The sequence below is a fragment of the Mchenga conophoros genome, linkage group LG14 (genome assembly GCF_057382185.1).
Source record: "Mchenga conophoros isolate Kocher_MC1m ecotype Shallow Benthic linkage group LG14, M_conophoros_male_GT1.1, whole genome shotgun sequence".
In the NCBI taxonomy this organism is placed as follows: domain Eukaryota; kingdom Metazoa; phylum Chordata; class Actinopteri; order Cichliformes; family Cichlidae; genus Mchenga; species Mchenga conophoros.
In genome coordinates, this window is record NC_140539.1 from 24739382 (window position 1) to 24758476 (window position 19095).

General features: G+C 39.9%; 1 protein-coding gene across 1 annotated transcript in view; it reads right to left on the bottom strand.

Moving 5' to 3' along the window:
* map3k10 (mitogen-activated protein kinase kinase kinase 10) overlaps positions 1-19095 on the bottom strand; it is a 48489-nt gene that overhangs the window by 12735 nt on the left and 16659 nt on the right. Inside the window, exons 2-3 of the mRNA XM_085243559.1 lie at positions 1680-1860; positions 301-449 (exon numbers count right to left, since the gene is read on the bottom strand). Coding sequence (XP_085099685.1) covers positions 301-449; positions 1680-1860 — 330 coding nt within the window. The remainder of the gene's footprint in view (positions 1-300; positions 450-1679; positions 1861-19095) is intronic.

Sequence of the window (19095 nt, forward strand, 5' to 3'; positions counted from 1 at the left end):
TCATGTTTTAAAATCTAATTTTTAAGACAGGAAATGAATATATTATTAATCTAACCACAAACCCCAACAGAAATACCGCAGTGACACATCACAAAACACAATATCCAGATCATATGCAAAAACATGCCGGAAACAAACCAAATATATTTTCAAACAGCTTTCAGTGCGGCTGCTGGAGCAGCCATACCTTCATCTTCAGCTAACCGTGATTACATATGTGACAAACACACACACACACACAAAAAAATCACTTTGATTACATTCTTGACTGAGGCTGTGTTCAGGTAACAACCTTCTTACCTCCCAGTAGTTGAGCAAAAGGTTCAGGGCAGGTTGAAGGGACGGGAAGCGTCAGCTTGTTCATTGCGACTCCGTAAGCTACCGCCAGTGCATCTATCTCCCGGTAAGGAACCTCGCCAGTGAGCAACTCCCAGAGCAACACACCAAAACTATGAGGAGAGATAAAAATGAGAAATCAACATTAAATCTATTCTAACTTAAAAAAAGTTTTCAACTGTCACCTTCATTTTTTTTAAGTGTAGAACATGCTGTGGATCTAACATTCACAGCAAATTAGTCATTTAGTCAAGTTTAGTCAAAAAGAAAAGATAAAGCAGGCTGGGTGGGATGTGTGTCGATAAGTACAACGTAGAATAAACAGCTTTCTGTTGTGCAATACAGAAAATACCTCTATAAAGTAAAATAGCTCTGTGTTCAATAATGCAGCAATATAAAGGAGAATGTTATTCACTAAATATAGTGCAAACAGTCACAATATAAAATTAAAGTGGCCCAGTATAAGCCACGTGAACGTGATATTAAATAAAATATGAAACTAGTGACTGAAACCATCAGAAGAATATCTGCTGTTGTCATAATTTCCAGTCAATCTGACTTCCTTCTGCAATCACGCATCACTTCCTGCAGATGATGCCTATCTTTTATATGCAGGCCATGTTATTAAATAAACAACCTGAACACTTGGAATTGCTAATTACTTAACTTTCTTCTTCCCTGCTCTTCTTCTTCTTACCGTTTCAGTTAGAGGTCCAACACAGTAGATCATCTTCCTCCATCTCACCAGCCCTCTCCTCTAATCACACCAACCCACTGCATGACCTTCTTCACTACATCCTTACATCTTCTCTGAAGTCTTCCTCTTTTGCTTCTCACATTTCTAATCCTGTCTCTCTTGGTCACTCCCATTGAAAATCTCAGCATCCTCAACTCCACCTCCACCTCCACCTCAGTATTTATCCTAAAAGCTTTCATTTCTGTAGCACAGACGAGCATCTACCTGTATTGCTCCTGTGTGTTTAGACTTTCTCACTATCTTCTCTTTCTACATGTAACCCCAGACTGACTGCATTATGTGGAGATCAAGGCCCGAGGAGGCTACACTGTCTGTTGTAGATCGTCAGAGGTTTTTATGACTCTAGCTGTGTGTTTGGGATCATTGTCCTGCTGGTTTTTATGACTCTAGCTGTGTGTTTGGGATCATTGTCCTGCTGCAGACGCTGTGCTGATGCCACTTTGCTGGAAAGTCCACTGACAGCTTTTAAAGTGTTTTGGTTATTCACCCTGTTCCCCGTTCATCTGCCCTGACAGGCTGCATGGAGACATCTGTCAATGTGTAAACCAGGGAAGTGCAGTGACACACAAAGAGGCAAGGGCAGTACCTCCACACGTCGCTGCTCTTGGAGAAGAGGGAGTGCTTGATGACCTCCGGGGCCATCCAGGCGTAGGTCCCTGCTGCACTCATCTTGGTGGTCTGGTGCCACTCTCTGGCCAGACCAAAGTCTGTGATCTTCAGGGTTTTGCCATTCAGGTCATCCCGCTCCACCGGCTGCAGAATGAGGACTGAGGATGAGGAGGAAAGAAAACAGAAGAGAAGAGCTTTCGTTATAAAAGGTGACATTCTCATACACACAGTGTGGATGACAAAAACGCACACAAATACACTTAGAAACTGCTTTTGTGACTTTTAAATATGCAAATGCGCTCTGACAAGATATCAAACTACTGAAAGGGAAAAAGAAGAAACACAGACAGCAAACAAAGCTCCGGAGTCATGAATAATTACTCCAATCCGGCAGTAAAAATGAACTCACATTACACAAACCAAGTGTTTTTATGATTCTTAAATGCAAATATCTCTTTCTTTATAGTTCCTTTATGATACAGATTGAATTTATTTATTTGTTTTGGGTGAGGGGGTGGATGTTCTAAATTAAAAGATCAAATTATAATGAAATTAACCAACAAATCAGTCAAAATAATCACTACTTACAGCCTTAACAGAAGTGTCAGTGTGATTCAGTTAACTTCTGCTTTACTTTAAGTGTTTGTTCACAACAGTTGTCCCAAAATGCTTTATATTGAGAAGTAAAGACCTACTATATTACCAAAAAAAAAAAAAAAACCCAAAAAAACGTAAAACACCAAAACTCCCCACTCCTGCAATCAGAGACCATGAACAAGACGCAGGGGGCAGTGCAATGAAGGCAGGAGGAGATTAAAGAGTCTTCTTTCACTTCTTATTATATTCAGCAGAATCTGTGAAAATTACGATGGGCCTGAGACGTCAAATGCATTGCAACTTAAGAAAACAGCAGCAAATATAGAAATGCTACAAAAGCGCACAACAAAACAAAAACACAACAGAAAGCAAAGCAAAACACACACACACAAAAAAAATCACTTTGATTACATTCTTGACTGAGGCTGTGTTCAGGTAACAACCTTCTGTGTTGTGTTCACAGAACACAACGCAAGTGTTTTTGTGGAGACAATAATGTGACGGACCAGCTGCAGAGGTGACGAGCTAACAGTAAACGGCTATTCTATTCAATTCAATTTTATTTATACAGCGCCAAATCACAACAACAGTTGCCTCAAGGCGCTTTATATTGGAAGGTAGACCCTACAAAAATACATAGAGAAAATCCCAACAATCATATGACCCCCTATGAGCAAGCACTTTGGTGACAGTGGGAAGGAAAAACTCCCTTTTAACAGGAAGAAATCTCCGGCAGAACCAGTCTCGGCCATCTGCCACGACCGGTTGGGGTGAAAGACGGAAGACAGGATAAAAGACATGTGGAAGAGAGCCAGAGATTAAAAACAAGTATGACTAACAGCTAATAAGCATGTAAAGAGTTATAAGAATCATACACATCATCCCACATATTATCTGCATGTTTTGGTTTCTATCACTTCCTCACCTGTTCCGTCACATTATTGTCTCCCCTAAAACACCTTTTTTTGATTTGTGAGATTTTCTTTCCTACATGCTTTGTGTTTTATTCAATTTCCAATGTGTTTTTTCTCCCTCTGCTGAGTTTTGTGTGCAGTGTTTTTCTATTTGCTGATAATTCATAACTTTGAGTGCACTTCACCTGCCAGGGCCACTGCATAAATGCTGAAAATCAAACCATGGATCTATTTTTCATTAAGAATAAGAGTTCAGCAGCACAGCCATGTTCGCAGAGCAGGTGTAGTTGGACCTTTGTGCCTATTTCTTCCATTCAGTGAAACTACCTGGTCAGTCTGCAGTTTCCTACAGTGACGGTATTTTAATGTATGCAGTCTCCTTGCTAACATTAGATACCTTCGTCTTTGTGCCACTCTCAGACTTCCTCCTTCATTTCCGTGAGAGGACTGGCTATGGAAATATTTGGAGTGTACACAGTTCACTGGAAGCTGGTGGGGGTTGCTCTCTCTCTCTCTGACTCGCTCGCAATTATCTACAGCCGTATGCAAAAGGTGGTGAAACAAGGCTACACACACACACACACACACACACACACACACACACAACAGCGTCTTTGTTTACACACACACGTGCACTCCTGTGCGCGCGCACACACACATGCACAATAACCTTTCACATGATAAAGGTGTGTCTCTTTCGCTCTCTGTGCTCTGTCCACAAGCTCGCTAGGAGACGAGTTTCAGTGATACGGACGTGCTCTCAGGCCTATCAGCTGATACTTCCATAGCCGAGTCATGTTTTGCTTGAGGAACGCCGTCACAGCACTCCATTACAGAGAGGCTGTAGCGGTGAGACGACGATTAAATCGTGTTTGTGTTTGTCTGCTGGGTCAGGTCTTAATAGCGACAAAGAGGTCACACGACTCTGCCTGTAACTTGCTTTACGTCCGCCCAGATCAGATCCTTCATAATGTAATTCTATTTTTGTGTCGCTGTACACACAGCATCTCCCACACATCAGTGAGTGCTGCTCTTCCTGAAGTTTCTCACTTGTTCTTTGAAGTGTGTTTTTTCTTATCCTATTGAGGTTCAAATGACATGTGGTGGTTTACAGATTGCAAAGCCAGTTAAGAAAAATGTTATAGTGACCTTAAAAAGTATCCTAGAGTTTATTTATTGCTTATTGGCAGCTCTCTATATGAGACTATCAAGGTCTTCAGCTCAGCCACTGTGGCCCTGCACCTTTAAATCAGCATTGTTTTCTATTCTGTTTTCTTATCTTAACGGTCTGGTGTATTTCTTCATATTTCATAAAATGTGAATGTATGGCATTAGAAGTGCACACTGTTTTGGGGTCTTTTCTTATTAGACTTTATGTACAATATAATCTTTTAAAAGAACAATATATTTTATTCAATTCACTCGATTGTTAAATGAGTAGAAAACGATACTTTTGGTTGTTTTCTTATTCACAAAGGACCACCACAGCAGTTAGTTCCTGTCTTGAAACAACCCAAAAAGGGATTTGTGTCTCCTCCTTGGATCAAACCAGGTATCTTTTACTTGATCCTCCCTTTTTTTTTTTTTATTGCTGGTTCCAAACACCAAAAAGGTATTTTATGTAAATCCAGTGACAGCATATTTCTGTCAAACCACATTTATAAATTTTTGGGGGGTTATATATATTATTAATAAACCAAATAAAATAATTCAGGACCCAAAATTGAACCCTGAGGAACGCCACACTGCATTAAATATAAACACTCCAGTTGTATAGCTGGTATTTTCTATCGTTGTTATAATTTTCTCCAGAACTACTGATGGAGTCAACCTATTTGTATGGAATCCATACTCAATTAAACTATACTGTATGCATATTATTTGTACATGATAACAAATATGTATAGCCTAGGTTAAATTATAATAAAGTTATTGAAGTGATACAAGAAGTTTGACTCCAATGGTAACTGGTGGAAATCACAGACTAACCCCATATGTTTCTGTGATATTCTGTACATTGCATAGAGTTGTCTAATTAATGAATAACATAAACAGTTGTTAAAGAACTAAAAGGCAGGTATTAAATGTGTATTCGCTGCATTGTTGGGGTCAGTGTGTGTTTATTGTGTTTGCTTTCTCCTGCTATGTTCACTGTGTGGGTTTTGTCCTATAAGTCGACTTCTGTTGGCTAATTTCTTTACATCTGCTTATAATTTGAACCAATGCATTAATCAATGCACTGGTACAAAAAACGAAAGAAAACAAACCACTATAATGTATACAATATATACTACTATATATTACTGTTACAGTGGACTGGACGTCTACTTGAGCAGTTTGTTTTTTGTTTGTTTTTTTAATTTAAGACTTTTACCTGTAACTATGTATTTTTATATCGTGCCCTTGGTGCTTTTACTTTAATAAAAAGGTGAAGTATGTCACCTCGGGCATGCGTATTAGCAAAAAAGGAATAAAATATTCTATATCTTAGTGGATAATGAGAAAAAATATTCAGCAACAGTTTTGAGCAAAAATGCCAAATACTGCTCACATTTGAATATTTGCTGTTTTCTTCAGTTTTCTGGAAAAGTCAGTTACGGTTTCAGCTTTGTTATTATATAACACATCACAGATGAAACATCTAGAGCAAAAAAATACTACATGTTTTACCAACGCTTTAAAATGTATAACGCTGAAGATAAAAACTTGAAAAATATAGGCGAGTCCTTGAGTACATGTTATTTTCCACCTCTCTAAGGTAATGTGACTGTGTCGAGGAGTAAAGTGAGGGTTGCTGACAGTGATAATAAGCTGCCCTCATCCTCCTCCTCCTTCATCCGTTCTATTCTGATACTGCCGTCTGTGTGAGGGACGACTGTCTCCTCGGGGTTAGCTGTTTCTGAGAAGCAAAAATGGACCCGGACAGACTCCAAAAAGAAAAAGAAAAAAAGGACAGAGAGAGATTGGGATGTGTTTGCATGCTCGGATGGGTGTGTCCTCACAGTCCACCTTTCCCAGTTCGTTTCGTGTGTACATATACAGAGCCCTGACACTCTGGGAGAGGACATCAGGCATGTGGGTGGAAGGTCGGGTGGAAATAGAAAGAAAAAGACAGGGAGGCTGACAGAAATGCACAAACACAAACTGGATGTGTGACTGAAGCAGCACTTCCACCTGCTTCCTCTCCGTTTCTCATCTTCAAATGACTATATCATCAGCTTAGGTTCACACACTGGTAGAGAGGCCTTCATATTCACCCTGCCACAAGTTCTTCCATCCACACATCAAACACACAAATCAACATGTTTGTGTTAAGCTGGCAGCACAGAAACCTGAAGTGCAGCGACACACGAATAAGACTCACAAGGGCGTGGGAAGCATATTTTTATCGCAGTGAAGGAGGGGAAAAAAAGTCCTCAAGGATAGTGTGGCTTTTACACAATGCGATGCCAGCGCTGTTGGAAATGTTATCTCAAAATGGGAATGAGAAGAAAGCAAGAAGCACTGCTTACATTCTCCCAAAGGGCTTCTATACAAACATGAATTCTGGTAAATATCACAGCCACTGATTAATCGCACATCTTGATTACAGTCATCATACTTTGACAGTATTTCATCAAGAAAAACTGGTGCTTTCTCTGCTCTTTGAAAGCAAAGTCCAAAAAGTCAATATCATTTACACTCTCTTATCAATGACCTCAGAGTGCTGTGCCTGCAACCTACAGAGAGCATCCAAATTATAAACAAGCAGATCAGAACGAGTCTAAAGCCAAGCAAATAGCTCCTTGAGGAAAAATAAAGCAATGAAGATAAAAACTGAGCTTCATAAACAGGAGCTCTGCAGTTATTAAGTCTTTTGGGTACCACGCACCTCAGTGCTGTGTAACTTCAGTGCCCGTGGTCCCTAATTGCAATAATTGAACATCTAGGAGGCAATAAACTTCACATTCTGACTTGTTGCATCCTATTAGAGTGTGGTTTAATTCAGTAAGCTTTTTAGAACGACCCATTCATTCACAAATTCTTTTAAAGGCAGAAGGCTTATGTGTTTGATTTTACACACCTGTGGCACTGAAAACACCTCAGTTATAAACCTAATAGGAGAACCCTTAAAAATCTTTTCTGTACTGTGGCTTCTGTCATGTTTCAGGTCTACTTATAGAACAAAACGAGTTTGCATTAGACATTAGTGAGGGTGGTCTACTTTTGGAAAATCCTGGAACCTATTCTAATGTCATCAAACCAAGTTTTAGTTATACATTAAAGGTCAGATCCACCTCTTATTCATGTCATAAGATTATTTCTTTAAAATCCCGAAACCCAAAAAGCACTGCATGACGTCACAGTGGCTACATCAGTCTTTGACACAGGTATGCACCAGTTTGTGATCTCTGGAAGAGGACTGTAGGGTTTAGTTTTTGGACAGGACACACAGTGTGACTCAGGCCGCACTCTCAAAGCTACTATCACAGCCGAGTATTGATCAGCTGTCAGAGACACCTGCTGGGAGTCAAGTTTTTTCCACAGAGAGCAGTGCGGCAGCAGTTTTCTGCCCCTCTGATTATTTATTTACTCGCACCAGACATCCATTGTCGGACTTTGACCCCAGTCGTTGTTTAAACACTGACAGAGAGGCTTTGAGCTTACTAATGATCCTTCAGACTAGTTAGTCAGGGCATTAAGAACAGGTGACACATTAGCCTACAGCCCACATGGATGCTTCACCACAATGGAATGTGCAAAGGTCTTCTGAGTGAAGGCATTTCTGGAAAGCTTTTATTTAAAAACAAAACAAAACACATAAGCAAAGAGTGTTTAGCACATGCTAGTTGTGATCTGGAAAACCCTGCTGCCCAGTATGTTGAACAGAGTATGTTGTACTTCATGCAGGTTTGTGTAACTATTAGTCAGCAACAGAGGAGAATTATTTCACAACAGTAAAAGCAGCACGGCGAAAATAATCGCTGACTTGAAGCAGGACGAGAGCATTTGCAATGTAAGCAAAACTAAATGCAGCAGGAAGTTTGCTTCATCCACTAAAAGTAAAGCATCCATGATAATATAGGACACAGACCTAGTATCTTTTGTATAATGACTGTTATGAAAACCAGGTTTTTGGTTGGGCATATTCAGTGTGTACTATTGACAGTCTTAAAACACGAAATCCTAAAGACCAGTGAGCCGATCCCTGCCAACAACTGGTTGCTATGGAAAAATGTTTATTCCCCCACTGGTTGGCAAATGGTTGCTGGCTGTTTCTAGGTGAAATAAGTCACGAAGAGGGTGCTGCACTAAAAACCTGCTTGTGATTGGTCTGTAGCAGACGGTAGCGGATGGCCGTAGTTTGCATGGTAGATCCACGCTTGTGTGCAAACACTCAACATAAAAAGTGCAACAGAAATCGTCGAAACAGAGAGCGATCACCTTCAAAGTAAAAGTTGCATTTTTTCAAAAGAACTGTTTGTTACACAGTTAACAACTTTGACTTTGAAGGTCCCCAACATACATCTCACCTTCTTGCTGTGAGGCGACTGTGATAACGACTCCACCGCTGTGGTGACCCGATTTAAACTTATCCAAGCAAGCTTCTGGCTTTCTTCCCCCCAGGAGCTTTCTGTCCTCCCTGATCTCACCTCAGGATGCCTGCGTTATAGTTTGACAGCAAGACTCCCTGCCTGCTCCTCTCTGGAACGGGTCATCTCGCTTGCACCAGGTGCTCAGGGCTCACCCCACCTCTTTCACTACTTAAGCTAAAAAAAAATAAATAAATAAAAATTAAAAAAAAAAAAAGCTAGAACTAACAAGAATAGTCAGAGTAACAGCCAGAGGCATCCACTGTCCAAAGGCCTGTTTTAAAAATTCATTACAAAATATAAACATAAATGATCTAATAATAATACTCTTTTATGCTTTCTTTTGGACATGTCAGTCACAACATTTAAAAAACATGTTATTATACTTAAGGGAGGCAAAATATTAGGAGCAATTTTCAATAGAAAACAGTGTTAAACACCTTTCACCAAAGGCTCTGACCGTGATAATAAAAAGTAAATTATTAGCTTTCTATGTTAACAACAACAAAAAATGCATCTGCATTATAAAGTTTTCATTGTTTGTGAAAACTGCTCCGGTTAGGTCGTCTTGATACATGCTCAATCATCCAGGTAAGTAAATTTCCAAAAGCTGATAGTTTGTGTTGAAAAGTTGCATAATTAAGATTAAGGAACTGACCTCCCAGCCCATTGTTCCTTCACTGTGCTGGTTTCAGTCATTATGCAAATGTATTGTTTATAAGATTGGGGAAACCTGCAGTTAGCTGAGACTGAAGAAGTCACTTGGATGAGTGATGAAACGTTTCTCCCACAAAACGCTACGTCCAGATGAACAGAATCAACTTTTGGAGACTCCGGTTAGGTCCCACATTTTATTCTTAACTATCAGGTCTAAATTCCACTTTTCACATATTTTCAGCCCAATATTGAGAGAAATACTGATGAAATGTATTTAAAAACACTATAGCACGACTACTGGCAGATGAAAAAAACTAAACAAAACTATTTACAACTCCTTTTGATGACTATTCAGTGAGATTTTTACAAGCCCTGAGCAAAGTGCCATTGTCTCTGTGCTGCCTCGCCTTAAATAAACTCCGTGATGTGAGAGCGAGCAATCAGCTGGAGCAGCATTTTGGGCGTGGTCCTCTGAGCAGTCAGCTGAGAGATTTATCTTCTGCTGATCAGCTGATCTGGTTACTGCAGGTGGAACAGCCTGACAGAGCTCGACACCACTTTCATTTTCCTTCCTCTGTTCTTTAAAGTAACACTGCAGGCACATTAGAGGAAAGCGCAGTAGCTTATAGCAAGCGTATGCCTAGTGAAAACCCTAACATAAGAAAATTACACTTTATTGTTCAAAAATATAAATATATACATGAAATGTGGCTGAATAAAGTTTAAAAAAAAATTAAAAATCAACTGCATCCTAAGCTGACCTCCAGAGAGCAGCCTGGACACATCCAGCTGATATCGGAGCGATGAGGAAATTCACAAATGCAAATGTGCCCCGAATGATTCAGCTTTAACATCAACAGCGATCTCTTTAGGCTCGATCTCTTGCATCACATGTATAATTTCTGGATTCAGTCCACACTGCTGTGTCATTAATTTGATGTTGTGGTAACAAGTGGGAAAGGTCACAAACCAGAGTAGTGACGTTGGGAAAGAAAAGGTGACTGGGGTATGAACAGGCTGACGCTCCTATGAGGATCCATTTTTACCGTCGTCCTCATCGGTTTAAAGGAAACTACACCACATAATCAACCATGAGGAAAACCATCAGGAAACTACGACCCCCTCCCTGGAAGCCAAGTAGTGATTAGTATGATGCTCCTTTAAAAAGTATATATTGGTTAGGTTTTCTTAAGGCGGTTTCATTGCATTTTCTTTAATTCCCAGACACTTGTTTAAAAAATGTCTAATCTAACACAAACCTAATTTGATGACTGCATTTACTTCAAAGCAATGAGTCTAAATCAAGCCACGAACAGATGCTAACATGGATGGTGCAGTTTCAAAAGCTGCCACTAGAGGCAGGATACAAACACAAGTTAGTCTTCATATACGCTCATTTTAAATCCCCAACTTACAGCATTTGTCACTGAAGTAGAAATACAGATACTTGCTTAGTTAGAAAATACTCCGGTAAAAGCTAAAGTACTGATTAAACCTCTTTACTCAAATAAAAACTGTAAGATAACCAAATCCCAACGAATTAAATGGGACAAAGTGGGAACAAAGTCTAGTTAACCTGTTCACTGCATTAAGATGTGATGTTAAGACAACAGCCACTCTGAGTGACAACACTGGCGGGAGTCAAACACACCAAGTAGTCAGCGGATCAGCTTTTCCAAAATTTATATTTTGTTTTAAGCCAAAATTAGCATCCCAGTTAATATCACACATCTCGCCACCCAAGCTAGCAATAGCCTCACCCGATAACCTTCAACTGCTCTTCCAAATATGATCATGCCTGGCTTAAAGGGAAAAAGAATAATCAATGAATAAAATAGGATAGGAACAACCAAAATTCCAGAAACTAGCAGTCGATGGGCTGCGTCCTTCTTTTATATACAGTCTCACAAAGCTGCTGGCTTAGTTCTCAGTGTTGTTTTTATCTGACAAAATGTTTGTAAATTTTAATTCATGTTGTTTTCATGTTCAAAATGGGCCTTTGGGGTTAAATATTTAGTCAGATGTGAGCCACACAGTTGTGACATTGTTGAATTTTATTATATGAGATCCATTTAGGTACAGCCGAATAACAAAGACCATCCTTCATCGAGTTATTTCTTTTTTCCTTTTCCCTTATCAGACTCATTTTACAGCCCCTTCTCCCTCTCCCCTGCAGACCAGGTGTAGCATGCACTTGATAACAGCTGCTTCTGTGTCGCCTAGTCAGCACCCCGATGCACATCTCCAACCACCTTCATCTACCTCCTCATCCTCCTGCAAGTGCAGTTTTTGTTGTCACTCCAGTAACACCTGAGCACCCTCCCCGCCGCCTGCCTCAGCACATCGGCATGAAAAAATAAATAAATAAATAATACACCAACACAGCAGCAGGCTGATGTGCATCAACGCAGACAAAGTACGTGCCCATGGGATTACTGAGAAGCCATTTCCCCGCCCCCGCCTGCAGACCCACCCTGTTTCATCTTCATTTCTACAAGATCAAAACCTCACCAACGAAGAAGTAACCGCCCCCTCGTCTTCATCTTCACATCACTTCTTTTCCCCACAGGTCCAGCCCTCTTCCCTCCCCTACTGCTGGTGCCTACCACTCTACTCTCTGCTTTTGCAGCTGTCGCCAGCCTGGCTACGATCGCAGCACAAAACAGAGAGAAATAGACTGTGTGCGTGCAGAGTAATGGGTGGAGGGGGCGTAAGAATATGAGGAAGCAAGGGGGGGTGGGGGGGGGGGGGGGTTCATGGTTTAAGATGAGGAATGGGGCAGGGGGGTAGGGTGGAACAAAGCTGCAGAAATGAGGGCAAAGGAGGAGAGTGAAGGAGAGATGGAGGAGAGAAAAGGCACAAGCACTATGACAGGGAGGGAAAGGAGTGGATGAAAAGATGAGGGCTACTAAGGGTAAAGAGAGATGACTGGAGGGAATGCTTTTGTCATTATCCTGGCAGCACATGCCACATGTCTTTGTACCTCGATAGGTCTCTCCATTTTTTTAAGGGTTTTTTTGGCTTCTCACATCTCTCACCTCTCAAGAGATTTGAACCATAACAAGATGCACATCTTTCCCAGCATGCCCTACAATATATACGTAAATAAAACCCCAGATTGGTTATCTTAATAAGTAAAAAAAAAAGCTTCATGAGACAGTGTGGAAATGATTTCTGCCTGTTAGTCTAACTAAAAACTGTTGCAACAGCACAGCAGATGTGCATCGAATCCCTGGGTCTCTTTCCATTCCCCAGTGCTTTGATACGGAGGTTGTAGTGAGTATGCTCCCATGTCATCGATACCCCAGCTTGGCTCCACTTGTACCACCACAGGCCATCGAGGCTCCAATCCTGAGCCACACAGTGGCACAGTTTCACCCTGCAGCTATTCACTTTGTCTGCACACAAACGTAGCTGCCAGATTTGTGTGACCAGGCAGCCTCTCTCTCAGAAGAGATGGAGGTATTAAATGAGGTGGCTTTTTTTGTGCATGGAGTCTATGTACGTGTGTGTTTGCATCTTTGAGTGTGTATGATATGAAAATGGTCGTACTTGCAGCACAGGAATATACACTGAGAGATTTGAGCTTTTCTAACTCATGACAAGGTTTAGCTTTCACAGTTGTTTAGTTAAAAAGCAACATTTTACTGACATTAGATGCAAACAATTAGCATTTCTTTCCCCTAACACAGTTATTACAAACAAGTCATAGCCATTCTGCAGTGACAAAGAATTAACTGGACCTGAAAAGGTTTGATAGCAGTTAACTTAAAGTAACAGATAAGCAGAAAATAAGGATCAAAACCAAGAAGACAAAAACAAAACATTGTGGATATAGCTAGCTAGGGTTGCCAACTTTTAACTATCAAATAAGGGACACTCTGGTGTGCCAGAAGCATAATGCACAACCAGCTGGACATAGTGTAAATATGCTCTGTATGTGACATTGCAAATAATGATAAAGGAACAATGATAAGGAACAAGCAAATTTGGTTTTTATAATGGCATGTCCCGGCTAAAATGGGAAAGTTAGCAACCCTATAGCTAGCTAAAAAAAAATTAGTGGCAAGTTAGAAACATTGGAAAATAATAACTGTTAACTGTTTAAAGTATAAAATAAATCAACTGGAAAAAAGGGATAACATTGTAAATTTCAAGCAAAAAGTATTAATAAATACCTAGAAAATGTTAACATAAGATATGGATGCTAATTGAAAACTGTAAGCTAAAGGTAGCATTGTCAACTAGCTAACAATATAGATAAACAGTTAAAAACTGCTAATTCAAGTAATGGATATATACTTAAAACTGCTAAAAAAAAAAAACACTGAACAGCTAAACAGCTTAATAAAGTGGCTCAACAGTTAAAATAGAAAGTCAAAATTATACATAAAAATAGCTAAAGGTAAAAGGGGAAATTGCTAGCTGACAATATATAAAAACTGTTGAAAAGAAGAGAAAAAAAATTGCTGAAAATGGTTCAAATTGTTAGCTAATGATATAAAAGATATAGCTAAAGCTGATCGCTAACAGTATGGATAAACAATTAAAACTTTTAATTGTTAACTGTTAACTGAACTTAATAGAGAAACAATTGAAACTGGTCCTACAACATAATGAGCAGGTCTTAAAAAGAATAACCACTAAAAATAATGAATGTATTAATGGCTGACACAGTAAGCAAATGGTTATAGATAAAGAATCGAGATAGTTGACCAACTCTGGGAAGTGATTAGTGTTAAACTAAACAAAAATCAGTAAAAGTATATGACTAACTGAAATTAACCTCAATCCAATCCAAATGTGTTTTATTCAAAGCAGTTAAAATCCTATCAACTATTCCTCAAGTTAAACATCTTTTTTGTGTACGAACAGATAGCTGACAACGGAAAACTGAAGTTAAAGTTGTCTCACATGGATCACCTTTAAATATTGAAAAGCTGCTAACTGTGCACATCATCTGTTACATTTATGTTTAGTTTCATGAGTTATGGATGGACCTGAGTACTCAGTGGTTTGTTTTGGAATCATCCAACATGTATCACACAGAAAAACATTGAATCTCTCCAGCAGTGAATGTAAACGTTGAATAAAACATTACATGCTCGCACTGAGTCTCAGCTCTTCGCTCCAAACACGCAGCGTGTTGTCTGCCGTCTCACTGAAGTGTCCTTCACATGACTCTGCTATAAAAGTGGGTGAAGGACCTTCAGCTCGGAAGGGACACCCAGCGCCTTCTCTGCTTAGCCCGACTCCCCACTCTCCGTGCCAGGCTGCTGGCAAACAACAATGACTCTCTAACAGCCAACTAAACAACCACTAAACAGCCCAGGACGTGCCAGTGTAAATCTTTATGACTTTGTCCACTGAAATCCATGTGTCTTTAACGTATGGTGGAGCAATCCACTGTGTACATTTGTTTGTAGTAGTTGCATTCTTTATCATTTTTAAACTCAAATTCAGCAGAATCCCTGAATTTGAGTGAACCTGTTACTCAGCTACATAATGCAGTGCATTATGTACACCATCATACAGCTTGGGGACGTGTAAATGTGTGTCAGTGAAGGAGGGAGTCATAGCTGTTAACCGGCTTGAAATCAGAGTTTTATTGATCAGTGGAGAAAGCAATCGTGACGAGCGGGTGCATCATTTGTAATCGTGCAGGCACTGATGGATTCGATTTAGCAGTTTCACTGCAGCTCTCCCTTTGTCTCTCACTCATAGAGACAGACTGAGGCTCAGCGCCATGTCCTTCTGACAGCGAAGTGATATAAACGTGTTTTAGCAGCGTGGTTGAGTTCACACAGTGTCGGCAAGACGTGAACAAGTCCAAAGTCCTTCCAATAATCCACAGTGTGGCACGCTTTTACTACTGCAACTACAGATCTCCTACCTCTCACCAAACTATTCTGAAAACTTTGTAAGCCATTCATCAGAATAATTAACCATTAGACTGAGTACTTATTAACATGTATAGATGTATGATAAATATCCAGTAACAGTATATGAGACGAAAAAGGGGAACGAGGGCCGGCGTCCAGGTGAAACGGAGAAGGTACCGGAGGCTAGCTGCTTTGCTGTGGGGTGACTCTCGGTGTCTGCGACCAGTTCCTCTCCTGTCGTTTGCTGGGGATGTTACGCTGCCGCCTGGGACCCGAGCCCCATGGCTCGAAAGCAGTTTGCTCACTCTGTGTCCGTCATCCATTTCCCGTTTTGTTGGTGACAGCTACGTCTGCTCATCGATCAAGGTTTTTTCCAACTCTGGAGTCGCTGCCCTGCCCGGCAGGTCCACAGGTTTGCACAGGTGTTTAATTCAAGTACCGCTGCAGTCAGCTGTAGATTCCGCAGATAAACCGTCATCAATTCGGTTCGCCCTGCTTAACGTTCGCTCTATACCGAACAAATCATTTATTTTAAATGATCTTTTTATCAAAGAGTCTCTAGGTTTTATGTGTCTGACTGAGAACTGGCAGCAAAATAAGGATTATGTCCACCTGAATGAAATCTGCCCGTCTGGCTGTTCTGTCATTGGAACTCCGCGTCTTTTAGGACGTGGTGGAGGACTTGCTGCTGTTTACCAGGACAGACTCATATGCAAACTGGTGACTTCGGACTTCTTCTCTTCATTTGAGTCACAGATGATGAAGGTCGGTTCTCTGAAAACCTTTTATTGTATTTTAATCTATCGACCTCCTGGACCTGCTGGGGTCTTTCTAACTGAATTTAACGACCTTCTGACATCGATCATTAAACTGGAGAAGGTTGTAATATTGGGAGACTTAAACCTTCATATTGATGACGCTTCCTGTAACACTGCTGCTGAGCTCATCACTATCACTGAGTCTTTTAACTTTAAGCAGCATGTTTCTGGCCCCACACATACGAAGGGCCACACTCTTGATCTTGTTTTCTCCCTAGGTTTAAATATATATGATGTATGTGTGGAAGATGTCCATGTGAGTGACCATAGTTGTATATTCTTTAATTTGTCCTTTTACGTGGATCCTTCACCTCCTAAATTGATGATCCAAAGGCGGATTATAAACCAGGATGCTGCTAGAAGGTTTTCTGCCATGTTTGTCCCTCGCATGGCTCAAAATGATATGGATTCACTTATTTTGTCTTTTAACAATCAATGTAAATCTATTTTAGATACGGTGGCACCTCTGAAACTAAATGTTGTCCATTCTTCAAATTTCTGTCCTTGGATAAATGAAAGTATTCGAAATTTTAGGAGATATTGTCGCAAATTAGAACGTTTATGGAAGGCTTCCAAGCTTGAGGTCCATAGGGTACATCTCAAGGAATCAATTTTCTCACTTAACAACATGATAAAAAATGCCAGAACGGAATATTTTGCTAATTTAATAGCTTCAAAAAAGAAAAATCCCAGAGTATTGTTTGATACAATTAAAAACATTGTCTCTCCTGATATTCCTCATGTACCAGTCTATACTAAATCTGACTGTAATGACTTTTTAAACTATTTTGTTGATAAGGTCGCTGCTGTCAGGTCTAATATTTCTCCATCATCCTCTCAGTATCACATTGACACATTGCTTACCTCTGATACCTGGTCCTCTTTTACTCCTGTTACCTTACAGGACATCAGTGCTCTGCTTGGTCGAATGAAACTGACTTCAAGCCACCTTGATGTACTTCCTCCATCATTTTTCATTAGTGTGTTTGATTCTATTGGCCCCTGTATTCTGGAAATACTTCTCTTTATACTGGCTCAGTTCCCAGCTATTTTAAACAAGCTATTGTTGAACCAATATTAAAGAAACCAAATTTGGACCCATCTCTTCCAAGCAGTTACAGGCCAATATCAAAACTTCCATTGGTGTCAAAGATTTTGGAAAAAACAGTTGCAGAACAACTTAACAACTTTTTGGAAAAGAACAATGTTCTGGACATTTTCCAGTCTGGTTTCCGCAAATTGCACTCCACTGAAACCGCTTTGCTTAAAGTGTCTAGTGACATTCTGATGGCAGCAGACTCTGGAGAGTACACTGTTCTGGTTATGTTGGATCTCAGCTCTGCTTTTGATACTGTTGATCACAGCATCATGATAAATAGGCTGAAGGACTTGTTTGGGATTACTGGCGTTGTTTTAAAATGGTTTATGTCATATCTATCTGAGAGATCCTTTACTGTCTGTATAAATCATGTGCTGTCGGAAACATCAGTTCTGTCTTCTGGGGTACCTCAAGGATCTGTTTTAGGTCCTATTCTCTTTTTGCTGTATATCCTCCCTCTAGGCCACATTATCAGACGTTACAATAATATTTCTTATCATCTCTATGCTGATGACATTCAGTTGTACTGTTCTTTCAAAGCTTCTGAGTTGTATAAATTGTCTTGTTTAAATAATTGTCTGTCAGAAATCAAACAATGGTTAAATGACAATTTCCTTCAGTTAAATGCAGATAAAACAGAAACTTTGATTATTGCACCTGATCACATGCTCTCAGAAATTAGGCAGCATATCAGTTTTTTAGACCCTTCATTTCAGTCGAGTCTCAGAAACTTAGGTGTTATATTTGACAGTTCAATGTCTCTTGAGAAACACTCTAAACAACTTGTCCGGAACTGTTTTTATCATCTAAGAAACATTTCTAAACTCAGGCTACTGGTGTCAAAGGCAGAACTTGAGATGATTATTCATGCTTTTATCTCTTCTCGTTTGGATTATTGTAACGGTCTTTTTACGTGTCTTAACAAATCAGCTCTGGATCGCCTTCAGTCTGTACAGAATGCAGCGGCAAGACTTTTAACTGGTACAAACAAGAGGTCACACATTACTCCAGTTTTGGCTTCTCTTCATTGGTTGCCTGTAAATTTTAGGGTTCATTTTAAAATTTTAGTTGTAACTTTTAGAGCTCTGCATGGTGAAGCTCCCCAGTATATCTCTGACCTGCTGAAACCTCATGCTTCATCCCGAGCACTTAGGTCTTCAGGTCAGAGGCTACTGGTGGTCCCACGTACTAGATTTAAAACACGTGGGGATCGGGCTTTTCAGGCACTGGCACCTAGGCTGTGGAACTCTCTGCCGTTGTCTTTACGCTGTCTAGACTCTACTGACTCCTTTAAAAAGCAGCTGAAGACATTTTTATACAAACGGGCTTTTAACTAATTTAATTAATTTTAACTTGTATGTCTGATCTTACTGTAAAGCACTTTGTGATTTTTATCTGTGAAATGTGCTATATAAATAAATTTTACTTACTTACTTACTATATCCAGAATTCTTGATGGTGTGAATTAAATGTAAGAAAAATACAACAACACTGGATAAAAGCTGATTTTGTTTAAAAGTCAGGATGTTCACATTCTGTTTGAATAAAATGTTCTGGTAATCAAACAGCTTTGTGTTTATGACTAACAGATTTAAATTGCTAATGAAGGGAACTAAGTTTAATTGTACTTTTCTGGGCGATCACAACACATACATATCACTAAACACCTTATTAGTGTTAGTGCTTTGTTAGTACAATGGTTATGTGGGACGTAAATGTAAGTCATTAAAAATACTGGCGACTGTCAGTGCTACCCCTCAGCCTCCTAGTAGACACACCTTTGGTACCAGCTCGTAAATCATACGTCACCACATTCTTGAGTTATCCCACTAAAAAGATTTTCAGAAACCTGA